The 18,750-nt window shown below is 39.5% G+C and overlaps 1 protein-coding gene across 5 annotated transcripts in view; it reads right to left on the bottom strand.

Moving 5' to 3' along the window:
* TTC39C (tetratricopeptide repeat domain 39C) overlaps window positions 1–16,375 on the bottom strand; it is a 39,920-nt gene extending 23,545 nt beyond the window's left edge. For 4 of the 5 annotated variants that reach the window (XR_007509371.1, XM_049827346.1, XM_049827356.1 and 1 more), the window contains exons 1-4: window positions 16,050–16,375; window positions 5,262–5,310; window positions 3,613–3,741; window positions 2,557–2,671 (exon numbers count right to left, since the gene is read on the bottom strand). Coding sequence is in view for 4 of the 5 variants with exons in the window: in XM_049827346.1 (XP_049683303.1) it covers window positions 2,557–2,671; window positions 3,613–3,741; window positions 5,262–5,310; window positions 16,050–16,195 (439 nt within the window). In the remaining variant the exon portion in view is untranslated. Of the gene's footprint in view, window positions 1–2,556; window positions 2,672–3,612; window positions 3,742–5,261; window positions 5,311–6,685; window positions 6,830–16,049 lie in introns of those variants that run through there. The other variant, XM_049827373.1, reaches the window with a different exon arrangement.
* Window positions 16,376–18,750: the final 2,375 nt, after the last annotated feature.

The following is an 18,750-nucleotide window of genomic DNA, read 5'->3' as shown; positions in this document are numbered from 1 at the left end:
AAATAAAAGCACGGTTATAGCAGCAGTGTTCTAAACAGATATCACCAAATTTGGAGAGATCAGTGTTATAACTGATGCCAGAATTAGATCATAACAGGTGGGGTGTGTCAAAGAAAAGGAAAATGCTATTAATACCAAACCACTCTTTATAAGCCTTTGACATCTTTGACAAAATCCCTCCTATCACCAAAAAACATTTCTAGAGAAAGTACCATCACAGACTAGGCTACCTCTTTTTGGATTCTTGTTGTGTGAAGAGGGGATGAAGCTAGTTTGATAGTCTTAAGAAATTGCACTGAGAAAGACTGCAAAATTTGTATTCTCAGTTGTGACAGACGGTTCTGTCAACATGAACTTAAAGTATTAAAAAAATTAATCCTCTATCTTGAGTTCCATATTAAAGTGTTATAATAAAAAATGTAAACCCCTGACATGGTTCAGCTGCATTACAAGACTAACGTTACTTCGATTTTAAGCAATTAGGTCACTTTTTGGCTGCACAGAATATTTTACAAGTTACGTGGTTCACCACAAGATGAATGCTCATACAATTATGCATAGCAATGCAGCAGACAAATATTAAGAAAATGCGGGTTTTTCACTTATCCTACAGATAGTGTTTCTGCTAATAGCTAACTGCTGTATTCTGATGCATGCATCCAATGGAAAGGATATGATGTGGAAAAAAAGGCTTTACTTCAATCAGTGTGCTGTCATTAACAGTTCACTAACACAGCAAAACCCTACACTAAGATAAAACAATCTGACAAATTAAAATAATAAATTTCTGACTTTTTAAACATAAAAATTAAATCAAGCCCAATCAATCACTGAGCTGATTTCCCAGCATGAACTTCTGAAAGTAGTCAGACCATGACAGCAGTGATAAATATAATGAAAAGGTAGTGCAATATTGCTGTAGGAAGCTAATATAAGTTGCTGTGTTACTAACTTTGATGAAACTATTTGTAATACATCCATGAGGGTGGAAAAGAAAATCTAAAATGTGTTAGGCATATGAGAAAGCAGCTTGCATGTCATCATATGCTTCTTGTCAAACTGTTCCAGGAATAAAAACACAAGAAATTTTTCACCCACCCACTCATCAGAAATAATTGTCTGCCTCTGAAGAATGCTTTTTATAAAAACAAAATTACACTCATTTCAATAACTGGCTGCTGTTTCTGTACAGAAACACGATAAAAACAAAAGATGTTTATACATAATCAGAAAGATAATATACTCAAAAAACTGAAATAATGGATCTAACAGTTCAGCAACAGCAGCAACTAGCAGTCACTGAGGTGGCATTTAACCACTTGGAATTTTAACTAAAGATTGCAAGTAAATTTTTTACTCAGTAGAGTAACCCAAATATACTGCATCTTCTACAGTACTCTGCTACCCACTTCACTTCTCTGAGCAGCAGAGAAAGGGAACAGACACCACCCTCAGTTACAGCATCCAACCCAGTTATGCAGCTGTAGAATACATACTGAAATAAGAATAAAAGCTTCGGGGTGGGGGGGTAGAGGCAACAACACCCCACAAACAAAAACCCAGAACTGCATCAAAAATACCAAAAAAACCTTTCTGCAGTACTACACACACAGCAGACAGAAATACCACCTGAATTTCTGCTACCTAGAACCAAACACATTCTTGATGCCATGGCTTGGAAGAAATGAAAGCATTATGTCCTTCACTGAAATCTTAAGTGTTATTTTAAATAAACCAGATGTTATTTCCCTGATTACTTTCACCTGATCAGCAGGGTTTTCAATGATAATCTAGTCTGACTGCCATCTCTTGGTCTTCACTGATTTCACAGGAACCTGGGAATGTGCTTACTTTGTGTGTATGACCTTGACCATATTTTCTATAAACTCATGGATGAAGGCATGTTTTAAGATTATCCAAGAGATCGAGGAATGCAAGAGAACATTAGAAACAGCTTTGCAGCTGAGACAGGTAGGTTTGTATTCAATAGGACAGGATTAACCTTTCTGGCATGCAAGGATGCACTTTGGTGACCACAGAAGAACTGATTCAGCAGTTCCATCTTCAACACACTTGATTTAAAATTACTTTCACTGGCAGTCTGTCACCTCCCTGAGTTGTGATGAACATAATGCATATGGGACATTAGGATTTTCCTGGTGGCCTGGACTTAACAGCCTCTTTTATCTTGCAGGTCACACGAAGCACACAGATGCTACCCATCTTCGTACCAATTACTCAAATGCCTCTATGGGAACAAGCAAAGGATTCCAACCTATCTAACAGCAATCAGTTGAATATGATTATTGGTATGAAAAAAGCAGAAAGCTGTAATCTGTAGCAATCCAACTCATCTTATTTTATGATACTACTACCTATACAAAGTTAGAACAATACCTCTGCTAGTGTACCAATCTTGGAATGTTTCAAATGGAACTGTGCTCTTTCTTACAAAACAATCATCTTTACTGATAGTCACATTGCCACTTTATGATCAAGCTTTATTAAAAGGATATCATGCAAAAAATATATCTAAACATTAAAGCCACAGCACACCTGATAACTCTTGTTTTACAAATGAGAGCACAGCCAAGTAGACTTGACAGTCTGCTACAATTATTTGTCTTTGTAGACGATCTATCATGGATAGAGTGGATTTTCGTCCATCAACCTGTTTGGAATATACAAAGAACACAGAAAAATGTTAACAAAAATAATACCGAATACTAGTCTAAATCTGAAAACTTAATAAAATCCAAAATTAACTGCAAGTGGTAGTATTGCTACTAAATTGACTCAGCATTTTAACATCCTACTAAATAAACAGGGAAATCTTACACATACACTATCAGCTATTTTTCTTAAGATTCTACAAATACTCAGAACAGATTTAAATTTCATTGAATTACTACTAAACGCATCAGACATACAACTAAAAAATGTTAGATAGGAAGAGCCCAGACAGGGGTATATGAAAAGTGGCAAGGAAAATACAGTGCCTCTGAAGAGCAGAGTTAAGTATGTTAGATTCAATACTTTTCAACAAGTAAACTAAATATTGAAGAGAAATGGCTTCTTCTTCTGCTGTAGATCTGCTATGTCACACTAGGCATGTCACTCACTGGACATTTCTATACTACTACTATAACTAGTTCTCAATCTGCATGCTTTATTCTTCCTTCATTATTTAGAATGAAACACCTAAAACAGGAAGGAAAATTCCCTAGGAATGCCTGGCACACAGCACTATGCAGCCTCAACATCACAACTTTTGAATATTATGAGAGCATGTATGAATTAAAGTTAGCTTGAATTAGACAGGCTACAAGCTTCCTGAAATAATTTTAGTAGATCACTAATTTGAGGCCTTAAGAAAGTAATTGCTAACATCGATACAACCTGCTGCTTTAGAAGAAGAATTACCTGACTCTTGAGTATTTTATAATTAGGAAGTCCAAGCAGAACATTTGACTTAATTTCTAAACTTATTATTAATCTCAACTGCTCTTCACATATGAAAAATCACCTATTCAAAACACAAACATGACAGAAAGGAAGTTTCCAGAAATATGTATCGAATACAATTCCATATTTTACAAATAATATTCTTACATTCTTTTTAATTTTATTCTTGATTGTTTCTATAACTCCAGCTTCTTCACTTTCACAAAGTTTCTCTGTAGCCTTTAAGTCATCACACGCCAGCTGCATTTTCTCTTCTTCAAATGTCATCATGGCATTCTACCAAAACACAAACAGATTTGAATGATGAAAATCAAATATTTTTATTTCTACAAAAGCTATGGGACAGTAAAAGTTTTCATAAAGGCTTGACAATAAAATTTACTTTAAAAAAAAAAGTATTAATACACACACACACACCAGTACACATACTTCTACACAGAAACACCAAACTAGAGATTTGAGAGTGCTTTACCAAAATTTCAAGACAAATCGGAACATACTAAGCCCTAACCCCTTGTTTTAAAGCTTCATATGCAGTCAAACTGAATGTGCTGTCACATTACGTTAAGGGGAAGAAGAATTCATATAAATTAATTTTCAGTTATTGTTATGTATGGCATTATTCACATCTGTGCAGATATTGCTTTTATATAATTCATCCATATAAACAGTAGGCCTCCAAAAGTCAATAACAAGTAACAGCTATTGCATTTTTCAAAATAACCACGATTCCTACATATATAGGAAGAAAAAAACCACATCCAACTACTGCTGAACCAATTTAGAAAGAATTTCAGGACAAGTAACTTCTTTTCTTGATGCTTTATTAAATGAAAGCTCTGAATGACACAGGCACACAAAGTGCTGCTGCTATGTTTAGAACAGTAGCTAAGCAAGATATTTTCAAGATCCACTGATGCTGCACTGTGATGTTACACTGGTTCAGCACATCAATTCAGATAAGCAAGCCTGAGAGATTCTCCCTCTTTCCTTTCTTCTCTGCACTGACTTAAAAGCAAGCATATGCCCCAGGAGATTTCCTAACCAATATATTTTTCCATATTGCATAGTCTACAGACACTAGAGATAATTCTAATTAATTTCATTTATAACCTATCTATTTCTGGCATATTGTAATAAATTCTGTCTTTAAAAAGAGTATTACCATAGATAATTTCTGGTGCAATCTAAGATTAAGCAGCAAAGTCAGAATAAGGACAGTCTAAAAAACAAGATCCAAACATTTTCTAATACACCTGCTCAGTTTTTATACAAGATACTCTCACTTTTAATACATAAAAAAAAAAGGAGGCATTTAACAGACCTAACTTGCTCATTACAACTCTTTAGTCAGTCAATAGTCTCAGTTCTCATATATTCAAAAAGGAAGCAATGTGAATGGATTAAATTAACAACTTTCCCCCAGCAGTGTGAACGGAGAAATTTTCAATAACAAAAGCTATGAAGAAGATGGTATTTATGAGTGTTATTTTAATAATACCTCTACTACTCATTTAAGAGATGGTTTTATTATGGCTTTTTTAATGGAACACATAAATATTTCATACATTTGAGAAGCTGAATCACAGAACCTTTACTTTCTATTTAAACCACATGAGTAAACAAGTTTTATATAATATGACTTGTTTTCTAGCTACATTTACTCCAAAACTTTGAAAAAAATTGTCTCATAAAAAGAAACAAATTAGAGTATCCAACTTTATGAACACATGCATGTACATACAAACATTAACCACAAGAGAAGAGACGTATAGTCTCCGCTCTTGTCTACTCACCAAAAAACTGACAAAACTGGCTCCAAAACTCATTAATGGACTATGGTTTCTGTAAAGAAAACAAAATGCTGTTACTATTTTTGCACCTATTTCCTATCATAGAAAATAATATTTCATTTCTTGATTTTAACTTATACATCTGTAAATAAATCATGGTGGTTTTGTATCAAGCTACAAACAAACATATCATTCTGCAAGATATAAGGGAGACAGAAAGCCAAAATCTTCATCAGTTTTACTAAGCTGCATATATCTTAAATTAATTTTTCAAGCATTAAGCTGTAGATATTTTTTAAGAGAAACCACTGCCATCAAAATACATTCAGTGCAGGTCAAAAAAAAGTAAGAGAAGAGGAGAAGAAAATTAAAAGTCTGCTAATTCTACTCTTCTCTTGTAATCCATCACTACAGTTCTGACCTTGGAGACAAATGCCAACTGGTTCTATTAAGAGATTCCACTTCTCCCTGTTCCCATAAATTTAAGTTAATCTACCTGAATTTTAAAAAAACATGCATATGCCACATAACATAAGTTGTTGGAAATACAAAGGTCTTACAAGGCTTATAGTTTTATAGCTGCTTTGTTTCAAGTCCAGGATACATATCTTACTATACCATGTGGAATAATTTTAAGATGCTTCACCTACTCTGTTTGCAGGGGTATTCCAAAAGGGCAAAGTTAACTGCAAGATCAAAAAAAAATGCAAGCAAGCAAAATCTTAGTAATATACAGCACAGGTTTCAAGCTTCAGGACTACCATAGTCACACAGACCATGAGGCTCCAGTAATGTCACACAGAAGGCACTTAAATAAAATTTCAGGATCTCAGCAGTACTACTGATCCACACTGTTCAGCAGTGGGTTGCCAGGTTATATAAAAACACTGACTTCCAGGATTTAAGAAGAGGTAACATTTATGCTACAGGTACATATGTTGCTGTAGTATAGTACTTATGCTGTTTCCAGCTTAACTCTGCAAGCATCAGATTAAAGTAGAGTTTTAAATTAGGACAGACACTTGAAAAACATGGAGAAAGTATATCATTTATTACAACACAAATTTCCAGTAATAAACCCATATTAAAATATAAGGATTTGTTATTTTAAAATAAATTTTAAAAGGTACCTGTCTATTCCTCACCACCACCTTTTCTCACTTTTTGATTTAGCATAAATATCTAAAAGCAAGGATGTGAACAAGAAGAAAAAGAAAGAAAAACAGGGAAGATAAACAAAGCAAGTTAGAAAAACTTTCCCTTTTTATATACATCGCTCAATTCTGGATGTACATATAAACGTAAGATCAACATAACTTGCCGCATTTTTCATTATTTTTTCAAAAGAAAAATAGGTTAGGTATTTCCCCCTTTGTTGGCAGGCCAACAAAGAACAGCTGCCAGTAAATGCCTCTGCTATTCAGTACCTGGACTGTTCTCTACCAACAGCTGTGTTACACAGAGCAGCAGCAATCAGCTACACAAGTTATACTTGCTGCAGCTGGCACTTTCAGCATGAACTCCTGCTGCAAAGTGCACATGGCTATCTCATAATCCACTTTTCAACTCCTGAGGCATGTGGGACCCATTCAGCAGCCAGTCTTATCACCATACTCCACAGCACATAACCTTCACATGCATTTCAAGGTCACACCTACTGCATTATCGACAGCCAATGGATCTAAAGCTGCAGAACAGATCAGCACAAGAAATGTTTATGCTTATATCCTTATGTACAAAGTTGTGTTTACATCACACTTTCAAGGAAGCTCAAAAATAAACCAAATGTTTCATTTTCTAACTTCCTTTGATCTACATACACAGAGAGAAAGCAGTTCTGGGGAGGCAAGCAGGTAGGCATCTCTACATAATCAATCTTTCATACTGAAGGCCGTTCAGAACAGAAAACTGTCAGAGAAAGATTGTTTATCAGAGTGAATGAAAAGTAGCCAACCACAACAGTGTTTGACTATAACCAGAAAAATAAAAATACATGACAAGTAATAGTTAATTAGGCCTGCACTTCTCAAGATGATCCTTAGAACTCACTTCCTGAATATTGTTTCCATCCATATGGACAATGTTATGTCACTACCACACATGGATCCAAAGTTATTTTGATGGAGTAACTAAAATTCGAGCATCTGAACACCTGTAAAAAATGTACTTGTAAATTTGGTAAGTATTACACTCTTATTAAAACTCCGCACAACAGGACCAAAATTTTGAGGCATGCCCCCTTCCCTCCCTCCCCCCCCCCCAAACATGCATAAGCAAATCAAATAAGCTAGCAACATACACATTTGGCTTTCAGAAGAAAGTAGCATCCAGGCATTCCTTAGGACATGGCAAGAAAGATGTGAGTTTTATCAGCAAAACATAAATACAAATCAAATACTGTGGAATTATAGAATAAATGGTAAAAGTGTTGCATATGAAAACATTTTTAAGTTCTAGACTACTTTTCATTGTCTATGAATTTATAAAAAAAGATCCTCCTGTTGTAGAAATAGTTACTGAAGCTTTAAAAAAAAATAAAATACACCAGCTTTAGCGGTAAACTGATTCCCTGTCTATGGGAACAATATTTTCAAATAGAGCAACTTGTATGATGGTCATGTTTTGGAGTGAAACCACTAGAACTGAGTAAACAGGAATACAGTTGAGAATCAAAGAGCATATATATGCTGTTTCAGCAGCTCAATATATATGCTAATTCAGGCATGTTATTCAAACATTTTTAAAAATTTGGTTTTCTTTTCAGGACTTTAAAAGCCTGTTCTTAAGTGTGCGCATATGTATGTGTATCAATGTTTAAATACACATTTTGAAAGCCTTTATATTTCCTTTTGGTAAATTTTAATACAATGTTAAAAAATGAGGCAGCTAGTTAGTCGAGAGCCAACCGCTCTTCCAAGACTACTAAAGACACTGAAGCACTTACTGCAAGCAATGAAAATTTGTCCAAGTATTTTTACATATATTTGTCCAAGTAAAAATGAGAAGTTTTTTCCCCAAAATATTTATATTTTCAACTGATCTTTCAAAACTGCTTGCCCACTTGCACTCTCAACGCTCACAGCTCACTTTGTTTACAATTCATCCCCCATGATCAGAGGAGACAAAAAACTTGAGAGCCACATCACTTCTGAAATTATCACTAGCTGTAATACATGAAGTAAAATGTTGCAGATTAGTTTTAATTTTCAGTCACTCAATCTATAAAAAGCATTGCCATTACAGCAATACAGGCTGTAACACGTAAGGACCCTGAAGCAAGAAAACATAATGCATAATATTATAGTATGCCTGGGAGATGCTTCTGTTGAGACCATGGAGTTTGGCAAACAAAACATGAAACCTCTACTGCAGGAGCTCCTCACACAGAGTTTGCGTCATCACTAAACAAAATAAGGAATGCTTCTACCACATTCCTATGTAAGTCACTGGATAGAGACTATAGTTGCAGCTTTATGCAACATCCTTTTTAAGGTAATTTCAGCATTTAAAATCCATTTTAAACAACAATCATGTTTAGTGCTCAGTTTCTGCAAATATTATGTTGATTGATAAATTCTTCAACAGTTTAGGGTTATCTTTTCCTCAAGAGCTAGGGAAAAAGTTTGCAATGGCACAGTACTATCCCAATAAACACTAAGGCATGAGTAATGATGACAGTAAGTTTCTGAGCAAAGCACAATTCCATGAAAATAACCCTTGGCTCAAACTCTTACTTAGAAGTGGCCTTCAGCATCAGACATGATTTTACAGCTTTTGACAAATTCCTAAAAGTTAAGATACAGAAAAATGAGGCAGCACTTGAGAAAATACTAACAGCAAACCAATGGCCATATTGATGTTGACAGGATTTATGGAACTGAATACAAATGTACACTGGGACACTGCAACAACCCAAGTTTTCCTCACTACTTTGAAGCAACAACCTCCATTAAGTAAAGAAAAATCTCAAGACTTTTAATTAGCTCAGAGATGAAGAAAAATTCAGTCTCCAGACATATTTTGTAAAATACTGTTTGCACCTCACCTATCAAACTAGGACTCAGAAGATCTCTTCATTATAAGAAACTGTGCTATTAACACCATTTCTACAAGATATGCAGTAGGTTGTAGATGTCAATACAGTTGGTATGTATAACTAAATGTAAGTCATAAGCTCAAGAGCACTGAAGTAGAACCTTTCTTCCAGGTATATAAACTGGTGTTATAGAAGACATTGCTTCTCCCAATAAACCCTAATTCACCTGATTTCATAGCATACCTTTAAGATGTTAATTCACTTTCAGAAGAAAGGTGTTTGCCATGCCCCATTTTCACATATGATGATAACATTCAGGAATTTTAAGCCTTGGTTTAATAAGGCTGAGACAATGCAGCCCAATTTTACCATAAGAAAATAAATCAGAATTGAAGTACATCAAAAGAAAAATCAATTACTTCTCAGCATTATTTTTTTTTATTTTTTTTTTTACAGCCATTTCCACCATAGTATTTCACTGCCAAATACATCAACTTCTAGAGCTACTACAGCCTAGCTCAGGTTTAAGTAATGTAATTAACCCACTGACACTTCCTCCTTGCTTTCCTAGGCACTGCTACTTTAACCATGGTCCACTAAGAATCATCACACTAATAGTGATGCTGAAGTTGAAACAAAACAAATTATTTTCCTCCAAAGTGGGAGAGTAAAGTGTAGTGAAAAATAAAGAATTCATTTAAGTTCACAGATAAATATAGAAGCAGATACTGAATATTTTAAAACAAGCAGAAATACATATAACCTACATATAAAGGTAAGGAATTTACTGCAACAACATACAAATCCTTTGGTCATTATTCCATCACAGATTATTCTAAAATATATTCCAAAAATTATTTGTGAGGCTACAAACATATCTTTACACAAGTACACATCTCATCCAATATTGGTATATGAAATAGCTAAGGCAATATAAGTGTCATAAAAGCATTACAGTATTAAGACACATTAAGAACTTCAAATGTCAGATCTAGGTTTAGTTTATGTTTCACAATCAGCCCAAATTTGTTTTCATTGTTAAACAAGCTCTTAGCATACACTTCTATTTGCACTAGAAATACACAACCAAAAGAGAAATTCAGGAATACAAAAAGAGTAAATCTGGGGCCCTGTCCCACCCAGTTTTTACCTGATTTGTCCTGTCCTTCCACAAATTAATGGGGGAGTGTTTTGCTCTAACTTCGGGCTATTAAGGTTAGATGCACAAGAATATCAAAACACCAGGAATTGAGAAGCATTTTAAATTGCACCTTTACTTTGAAAAGTAGTTACAAAGCTGAGAGACAAGCTAGTTATAACATATTAGCTGATTTGTACTAACTGTCCAATCGCACACTCTTAATCCATAAGAATTATAGACTTTTGCAAAATCTTTTTCCACCATAGGTTCAACTAACCTGACCAAAATTATTTTCCAGGACAAACTACAGCAGCTTAACAGACATCACATAACTTCTTAACATCTCTGAGCTCCTGAAGTATATTAAAACAAAAACCTATCTATCCCATCACAATAGCCTGAAATAATTTACTAGAAATATGAGATCAAAGAATGGGTGCACTAGGAAGAGTGAAAAGTCTTTACAATATCTGTATCTTTCACAGAGTTAACTTCTTCAGTGTTAAAATAAGATCTGCTTACTACACGCTTCTTCTGCCACCTCCACCAAATCTGACTTCTAACTTCCAAGTTATAAACTCAGATTTTTGTTTAGCTTTGTCATCTTCCCTTGGACTTCTAGACACCAGATTTTGCTCTGTATGCCAAATGGGTCTCTCAACCTCCCTCCACCCTTTTTACCACTTCTTTTGGCAACAACACCTGTCTCTGTCGTGAAGGCCACAAAACTAAGCATCACATTCAATGTGATCATCTCTACATACCCAGGTCTTGAAGATTTAAACTGCAGAACACAAAGTTTTTCTAATCTAGCCATGTAACTGGAAAACTGATGCTGGTTTTATGTGCATCACTATTACTACAACGTGCTCTGCCTAGCCTTTAGCAATGAAATCTTACCTCACTAAGATACACATTTATTACACGTTTAGAATACTGCTGCTGAAAATCACTTCTCTCATACATAACTCTCCTTTCTATACATCCATCTAGCAGCTGTTCCTCTGCCTATCACTGCAATAAACAAAAGCACACAGAGCTGCTTCCAGGGCACTCATGGCTTATTCCCACACTGCCAATCAAGATGCCATCATGCTCCCAACTCATTCAAGTCAGTTCCAACCCTGCTGTCCTTATCTAGAGAAGCTACCAAAACATCCACTAAATCACTTAACTTTTGTTCTTAAGGTTCCTTTGCTGAGCTCTATAAACAAGAATTTCAACAGTGGTTAGACTGCCCATACATGGGCCATAATCTACCTGCTGATCAATGCTGGCTTAATGTCACCTTGTCTCAACTTGTATTTGGGTCAAAAGTATTTTGAGCCACAGACACCGTTTTAAATTGGTAATATTAGGTTCAAACACCTACCCACAATGGAATTTCTGGTCCATTACTGAAGTTTGTATGTCTGTTAATACGTATACTGTAACACATCTTAACTTTAAAAATTCCAGGTTTTTGAAGTAAACATACTAAGCTTTTTTCTCACTTTTCCATTTGCTCCAACTTTCCATTCTTCTCCATGTTCTGCTTTACCCTAGCAGGTTGTACAGCATGTTTTCCTACACTGGCCCAATTCTTCAAATCTTTACACATCTTCTCTACATGATCTTCAATTTCTTCTTTGGAGAGGACCTTATTATATATATTATACTTATCCATCTTGTGCCACTTCTCTTTTCATTCAGATTCAAGTTGAAAACTTTATCAAGCCTTCCCAGAAGTAAGAGTCATTCACGCAGAGTCAAACGTTTCCCTGGTAGGAGATAGAAGATTGTTGGATTTCTTCTAAGATAATAATCCCTGACCTTATGCTTTGTGTTGTGAGTCAACATTCCGCTAAAAAGCTCCTGATTTTATTTGATGCTGTCTTCTCTCCTCTTAGCTGGAGGAAGTTTTTAAATCATTTCTGAATTGCAAATGCTCTTAGGAAGTGAAGAATCAGCAAAAAAAAGGTCTTTTGACAGTTTCTTCTTTTCTTAAATGTTTAGTAATCCACAAAGCTAGAAGGGGAAAAAGAACACTCCAATCCCAGCTTTCTTGCTAGGGTCAGGGTGGTTCCCCAAAATGGTACCATCCAACAGGCTGACTGTGGGCTCCATCTCCAATGCCTATGTCCTTGGTTAGCCTCCACACCTCTTGCAGCTTTCATAGGTACTCAAAGTTTAAACCGATGAGAACTGGGATGGTGTTAGCATTGTTCAAGCTGAATAGAAAGATTGATACCTGACAGTTTCAAATATGAGTTAGCACTGTGGGAACCTGACACAGCTATAACCATTACAGATAGTGGTGCTGTCTGTTGCAGATTTATGAAAATATTACATCCACTGGTATTTGATTCATGTTCAAAACGTCACCACTAGCAGGTGGAGCATCTGGATTTCTTAAAAAATATAATCTTATGAAAAAGCATATGCAGATGTTGATGCTACTTGCAGATGATTTTTCAATCCCTGGTATCTTCCCTCAAGCACAATTTAAAGCAAAACAAGTCACAAACTACACCTGACAAATCATTAACTGCTTTATAGTGGTAAGTCAATGCAGTTCCAACTACATGTTGTATCTGACACAAAACAGACATGTTCATCTGACTTCTTCAGGTTCTACATAGATATATATAAGAGCTCTAAACACCAAAAGACAAAGTACTATTCTCCCATGCCCAGCCCAGAAACAATGGTTCTATAGCCCATAACTTCAAAGTACCACCACTCTTCAAAGACAAGGCTTTACTGATGTGGTTATACTTGCAAAACACAGCAGCCATTTCTACTGTGGTTTCCTCAAGGACTGCATTATGACCAGCTTTCAAATATAACTGATTTTGGGCTCATCAGCCAGCTTTCTGGAAGATTGCAAAAATGCAGAATAGCAGAGAAAGAAACAGATTCTGCTTGTTCTGCTTGCTTTGGAATGGCAGCTGTCCTGAGGCCCATCAAGGCTGTCTACTGTCCCATAAAGACAGCAATATTGATTTGAATAAATTTTTCACAGGATCCTTCAGGTGGCAAATGAAGAAAAAATTAAAGTAATAAAAAGCAGAAGCAAAACCAGTAGTTTCTAAGAAACAGTTTTAAGTGGTTTAAATGATGTGGCTAAGGAAACTGAAGTTTTGCTGAATAATTGAGTTTCCAAATAGTCTCGCAGGTTCTTAAACAGTTTCCATAAGAAAAAAATTTCCATTACTCCCTTCACTTCTAGGATTCAGCGGATAACTGTTAAGCTTCTGAAACAAAGCTAAACTATCAGCATAGGCAGTAGTCTAGAATTAACACTTTCTTTTATGAAAGGTCACTTGAAATACAGACAACACACAATCGCATCAAGTTCAAAAAGCTGCATTTACACCAGACATCTTTGAGCTCTAGTGCTGCAAATTACAAACAACCATATTAAATTATGGAGAGCTCCCAAAAACTGCTCATTTGGCTTACCAGTCCCATTTAGGATGGGTTCTATTTCATAATTTCAAGCATACACCAAGGAAAATATACTCATTTAAGACTGTATGCCAAGAAACACAAACAGCATTATTTAAGTCTTTGTAGGAAGAATGCATCCAGGACAAGTATAGAACCCAAAACCACTGGGGGGTGGGGGGGGGAGCGAACCTCACCAAAATCCAAATTTATAGGAAGTTGAGCATACTTTGCTGTACCTTCTCTCCTATGTCTAATGCGAAGTTTCAACATACAGCTAGTCTGCAATTCAATAAAGGTCTATTAGTTCACAGCAAGTGTAACCCTGCTACAAATTTGGGGATGAGGTAGACAGGGCTGGAGATTTTCACAGTCATTTAAAAACTAAGGCAGTGATTAACAATTCATGAATTATAAAACCACTTAATGTAATGAAGGAATTCTTATTTATTCCTTGCAGGTAGCACTTAAAGGCCAAGATCAAATAGTACACTGAACTTAAAGGAACTTCTTTATAAAAAAAACAAAGAAAAGCCCGCACCTGGAAAAAAACAGATAAGTTTCTGCATCTAAGAAATCCTTAGTAATAAACCTTCTAGATAACCAAGAGAACAATTTGCAAAAGAGATCATTAGTCACCCTTTCAAGAGACGATTAAACTGCATTCTGAAAATGGGAATCTCAATAATTTTAGTCCCTAGCACTACTATACAACATAAGAAGCATCACATATTAGAATTCCTAGACTACTTCCAGATCACACTACTGAGAGAAAGCAACAGCACAACACAACCAAAAGTGGAGTAAAGGAAACCTCATCAAGTGTTCCTTAACTGCCACCTTAAAAAAAAAAAAAAAAACAACAATACCAAAACAAGCAACCAAACCCAACAGGTTCCTTAGATACCTAGAACACTGATGACTCCAACAAACTCAAGAAATAAGTAATGCATAGGGTGCAACTTCATATGAATGTGAGCTGCGTGTTATGCATGTCAGGAATGCACAGTAGGGCCCTTACTTGCTACCTGCAATATTCCAGTTAGTTCCACACAACAGTATTGCCTATGTAACATAGCAGTATATACTAAAGACAGAATGACATGTTTAGTAGTAGACTGTGGCAGGTACACAGTGAAGTTATTATTCCATTATTATTAAGGGGAGTTTTCTTAATTTGTCTTGCTCCCCCCACTCTACCTCCAAACATCCTTTTTGTAAATAAGATTTAAGTACATAAGTACACCATCACTATGAAGTGCTATTTTAAGCCAATAAAAGTCTTTTTTAATCGTACAGACAACAGCAGTATAGTACGTATTAATTATTTAGAACGTATGCGCAATTACAGCGGCTCAAGCTTGGGTGGAACGCATTAGTCCTCAGACAAAAAGCAAAGACAGGTATGGGCAATCTTTTCTTTAAGACTGACTTACACAGCTGTGTTAATGCCATTCCTACCGGATGACTACTTTAACGCACATGTCAAGTGCGTTGAGCGGACACGATGTATGTGGGGATTATGAACATAATCTCACAGCCTGGAGATAATCACAGTAGCGCTCAAGGACCTTTTGTCGCTGTTTTGTGGGCCGAAACCACCATCCGATCACATACGAGCATCGGAGCGGACCCCCCCCCCACCCCCCCCGGGAAACCTCTCCAGGCCCACGTGTGTGTTCACTCACGCACGTTAGCGAAAGGCGGCCAGTGTTACCGAGGGACCCGCCGATCCCTGCCCGGCCCTTCCCCACCCCCTCGGCAGGGCGACAGGCATCCCCCGCAGCCGCACGCCGCCCCACAGCGACCCCGCGAGCGAAGCGGATCCGCAGCCTCTCCCCCAGCGCCAGGAGGGCGAAGCACGCGTGCCCCCTCCCCACCACAGCGCAGACCGAGGCGGCAACCGCGGGCGCCAACCCGCCCCGCTCCGAGGAGCCGGGCCAGGGCCAGCCTGCCGGCGCCAAGCCCCCCTGCCCAGGGCGCGGGGCCCTCCGCGCCTCGCGGCCCCGCCGCCCGCTCACCGCCCGCCGGGGGCGGCCGCCTGAGGGGAGAGCGGGGCCGGCGCGGCCGCGCAGGTGGGTGACGGGGACAGGTGCGCGGAGGCCGGGACGCAGGGGGGCGCCCGGGGCCGCGCTGGGCGGAAGGCGCCCGGGGAGCGGGCGGCGGAGGGGGCGCCGGGGGTTACCTGTATTTCTTGAAGAGCTGGTCGGACTCGCGGAAGCCGTTGTTCAGCAGCATGTTGATGCCGGCCAGCGCCAGCTCCGCGTCCTCGATGGGCAGCGGGGCTTCCCCGTCCTCCCGCCGCGGCGGCGGCTGCTCCGAGCCAGCCATGACGATGAGGAGGCAGCAGGACGCAGCCGGGTCCCCCCCCCTACCTACCCACCTATTTATCTATCTATGTATCTTACCCGCCCGCCGCCCCTTCCCGGGCGGCTCGGTGCTGCCTCGGCGTGCCCGGAGGGAGCAGCCGGGGGCGCCCGGTGCCCGCGGAGGCGCGAACACGGTGCCCGCCGCCGGGCCGCGCTCCCACCGCCCGCCCGCCCGCGCTGCGGCGACGCGGCAGCCGCCTCGCGCCCGCAAGCCCTCCAAAAGCAGCGGCGCCCGCCTCGCTCCCCAGCGCGCAGGCGCCGAGGGGGCCGCGCATGCGCGGCAGCGGGCGGCGCGGGCGGCGGGCGAGGGGCAGGGGGATGTAACGGCCGCGGGGCGGCTCCTCTGGTGGCGGCGCTCGGGTGGGCGATGGTGCGGGTTCACTCCGCCGCAGAGCCCTCGGCCGTCCAGTGCCCGGGGGCGCTGGCCCCCTAGCCACCGAGGAAGGCACGGCGAGCCCGGCAGGCAGGCAGGCGCTGATGCGCGGTTTGGAGGGAATTTGTGTGCGGAACTTGCTTGGTTTGTCCCTCTTCAGGTTTTTTCCACTCGGTGCGTCTTCCCTCCGCCCGCAGCCTCTCCTCGCCGCGCTGGTGGGCGCAGCACGGGTGGGTGGGGGGCTGCCCTCCCGCCAGGCGGGGTCCCCACAGCCCTGGGGTTTCTCACGGCCGGGATGCGGGGCTGGGGGCCGCAGCCGGGCCTTGGATGTGAGGTAACGAAGTCCTCCTTTGGTAATGCAGCTTTCCCTTTCCAGGGAAGTGATTTTTTTGTTTTTTGTTAAAGTGATTTTAGTCAGTGACCGAGGTCACTAGCACAGAGGCTGAAGTACCTCGTTTGTACAATGGTGACTTTGTGACCTCTCCAGTGCAAGTCTGGGAAACTGCCGTAGAGTTTCTAGGAATTTACTCCCTAACTGTTGACCCCTACCTCCATTAGCAGCAATGTGAATTTGCCTGTAACACTGACAGCGAAAATCAGTATTTTGCAAGTTTCCCTCAGATACAGGCTAGTCTGGCAGGTGTTTCCAAACACAGGATGGGTGAGAAAGTACACTTGCTTAAACGTATCCATTCCAACCCAAAATGGCCAAGTACCTGGACACTGAAAATACGCCCACATTGTTTTCACCCTGCTTTGTAGGAAAAGGCTTTCTTTGCTGCACTTAGGTGAAGGCAAAGTCTGCAAAGGCCAATGCCTACATCCTGGTCTAGCTTCCTGTCAGTTAGGACAGTGCCACAGCTGCTCTTGCAAAATTTAAGGAACAGACTTCCCTCCCCCCACCCTTGCTAGCATATAAAAGAATGGGACCACACTCTACTTTTAGTAGGAACACCTCTTCCCTGTCAAGAAAAACATGTTTCTGTGAATCAAGTAGCAATATTTCTGTACATGCCTTGTGGGAATTGCTACCACCTGCTTGGGAAATACTCTGTACCAAAAACCTCTCGAGACAATACTTTTTGGAAGGCAAAGATTGTCTAATGCTGGGAAACTTCTGAAATTTGTCAGGTGTGCATTGTGCCCTTTGGCTGATTCCCAGCAGCTCCATCTTACTGAGCAGAGCTGGATATTCAGAGGGCTGTTTAAAGAGAACATGCCTTCCATTACAATGTACATCTCCAAACCAGCATGATCTACACAGCCTAGAAATCCTCAAGGGCTTGTAGGAAGTCAGCACAGTATGAATGGGGAATGATGTGTTCTTCCATGTTATCTGTGAAATTTGGACTCCAGAAATTCAAGCAGCCTTGCTAAAAGGAAGTTGCAGGTTGCAGTTTCACCACCTTTATTCTCTCTTTCAGATGTGTGCAAGATGCTGCATTCCAGATGAAAAAAAAATTATTTCTGTAAGGTTATCTCCCATGCAGGATTCTGTGGGTAGGGATTCATGGTGGAGTGGTTTATAACATCCTTTCCCTTAGTCATATGTAATCGATTTGATCAAGAAGCAATGAATCTTCTTATGGATTCCCTGAGAACTTGGCATAGAGAAGGCTAACTCCTATATCCAAGTACCATTTCTGAGGAGCAGCAAAGAGCCAAGTCCTTTGTGAAACACCTACTCTGTTTCTCCAAAGCTGGACTCCTATTTCCTAGCCCCTGTGTTTGAATAATAGTGTAGCAGGGCTGTGTGGTCTCTGCAGCTTTTTGGCTCCATGCACAAGGAGCTAGAATTCTTTGTGATCTTCTTTCTAGCACCCAGTTGCTCCAGACCTTGCTCAGGGCTGGCACTGATAATCTGTTTTCTGTAACAAATGCTTTTGTAACTATCTGGTAGCTAGCTATTAATTTTGAAACTCAAGATGTGAATAGCTAAATTAACTCTCCAGAAACACAGCTATAAATCTATGGAAAAAAATGGCAGAATGAAACTGCATTTTGACTGCTCAAGTAGAGAAGTAACGCATTTAAACACCAGTAATGAAGCAGTATGACATCTGCAGTTTGACTTCAACAGCTGAGCAGCAGCAGTTTTATAGTGCCCCTGTTGTGAACTGCACTGGAACTGCATTTTCCTGCAG

This window comes from Accipiter gentilis, chromosome 2, assembly GCF_929443795.1.
Source record: "Accipiter gentilis chromosome 2, bAccGen1.1, whole genome shotgun sequence".
Lineage (NCBI taxonomy): Eukaryota > Metazoa > Chordata > Aves > Accipitriformes > Accipitridae > Astur > Astur gentilis.
This window is presented reverse-complemented; position numbering and strand designations above follow the sequence as displayed.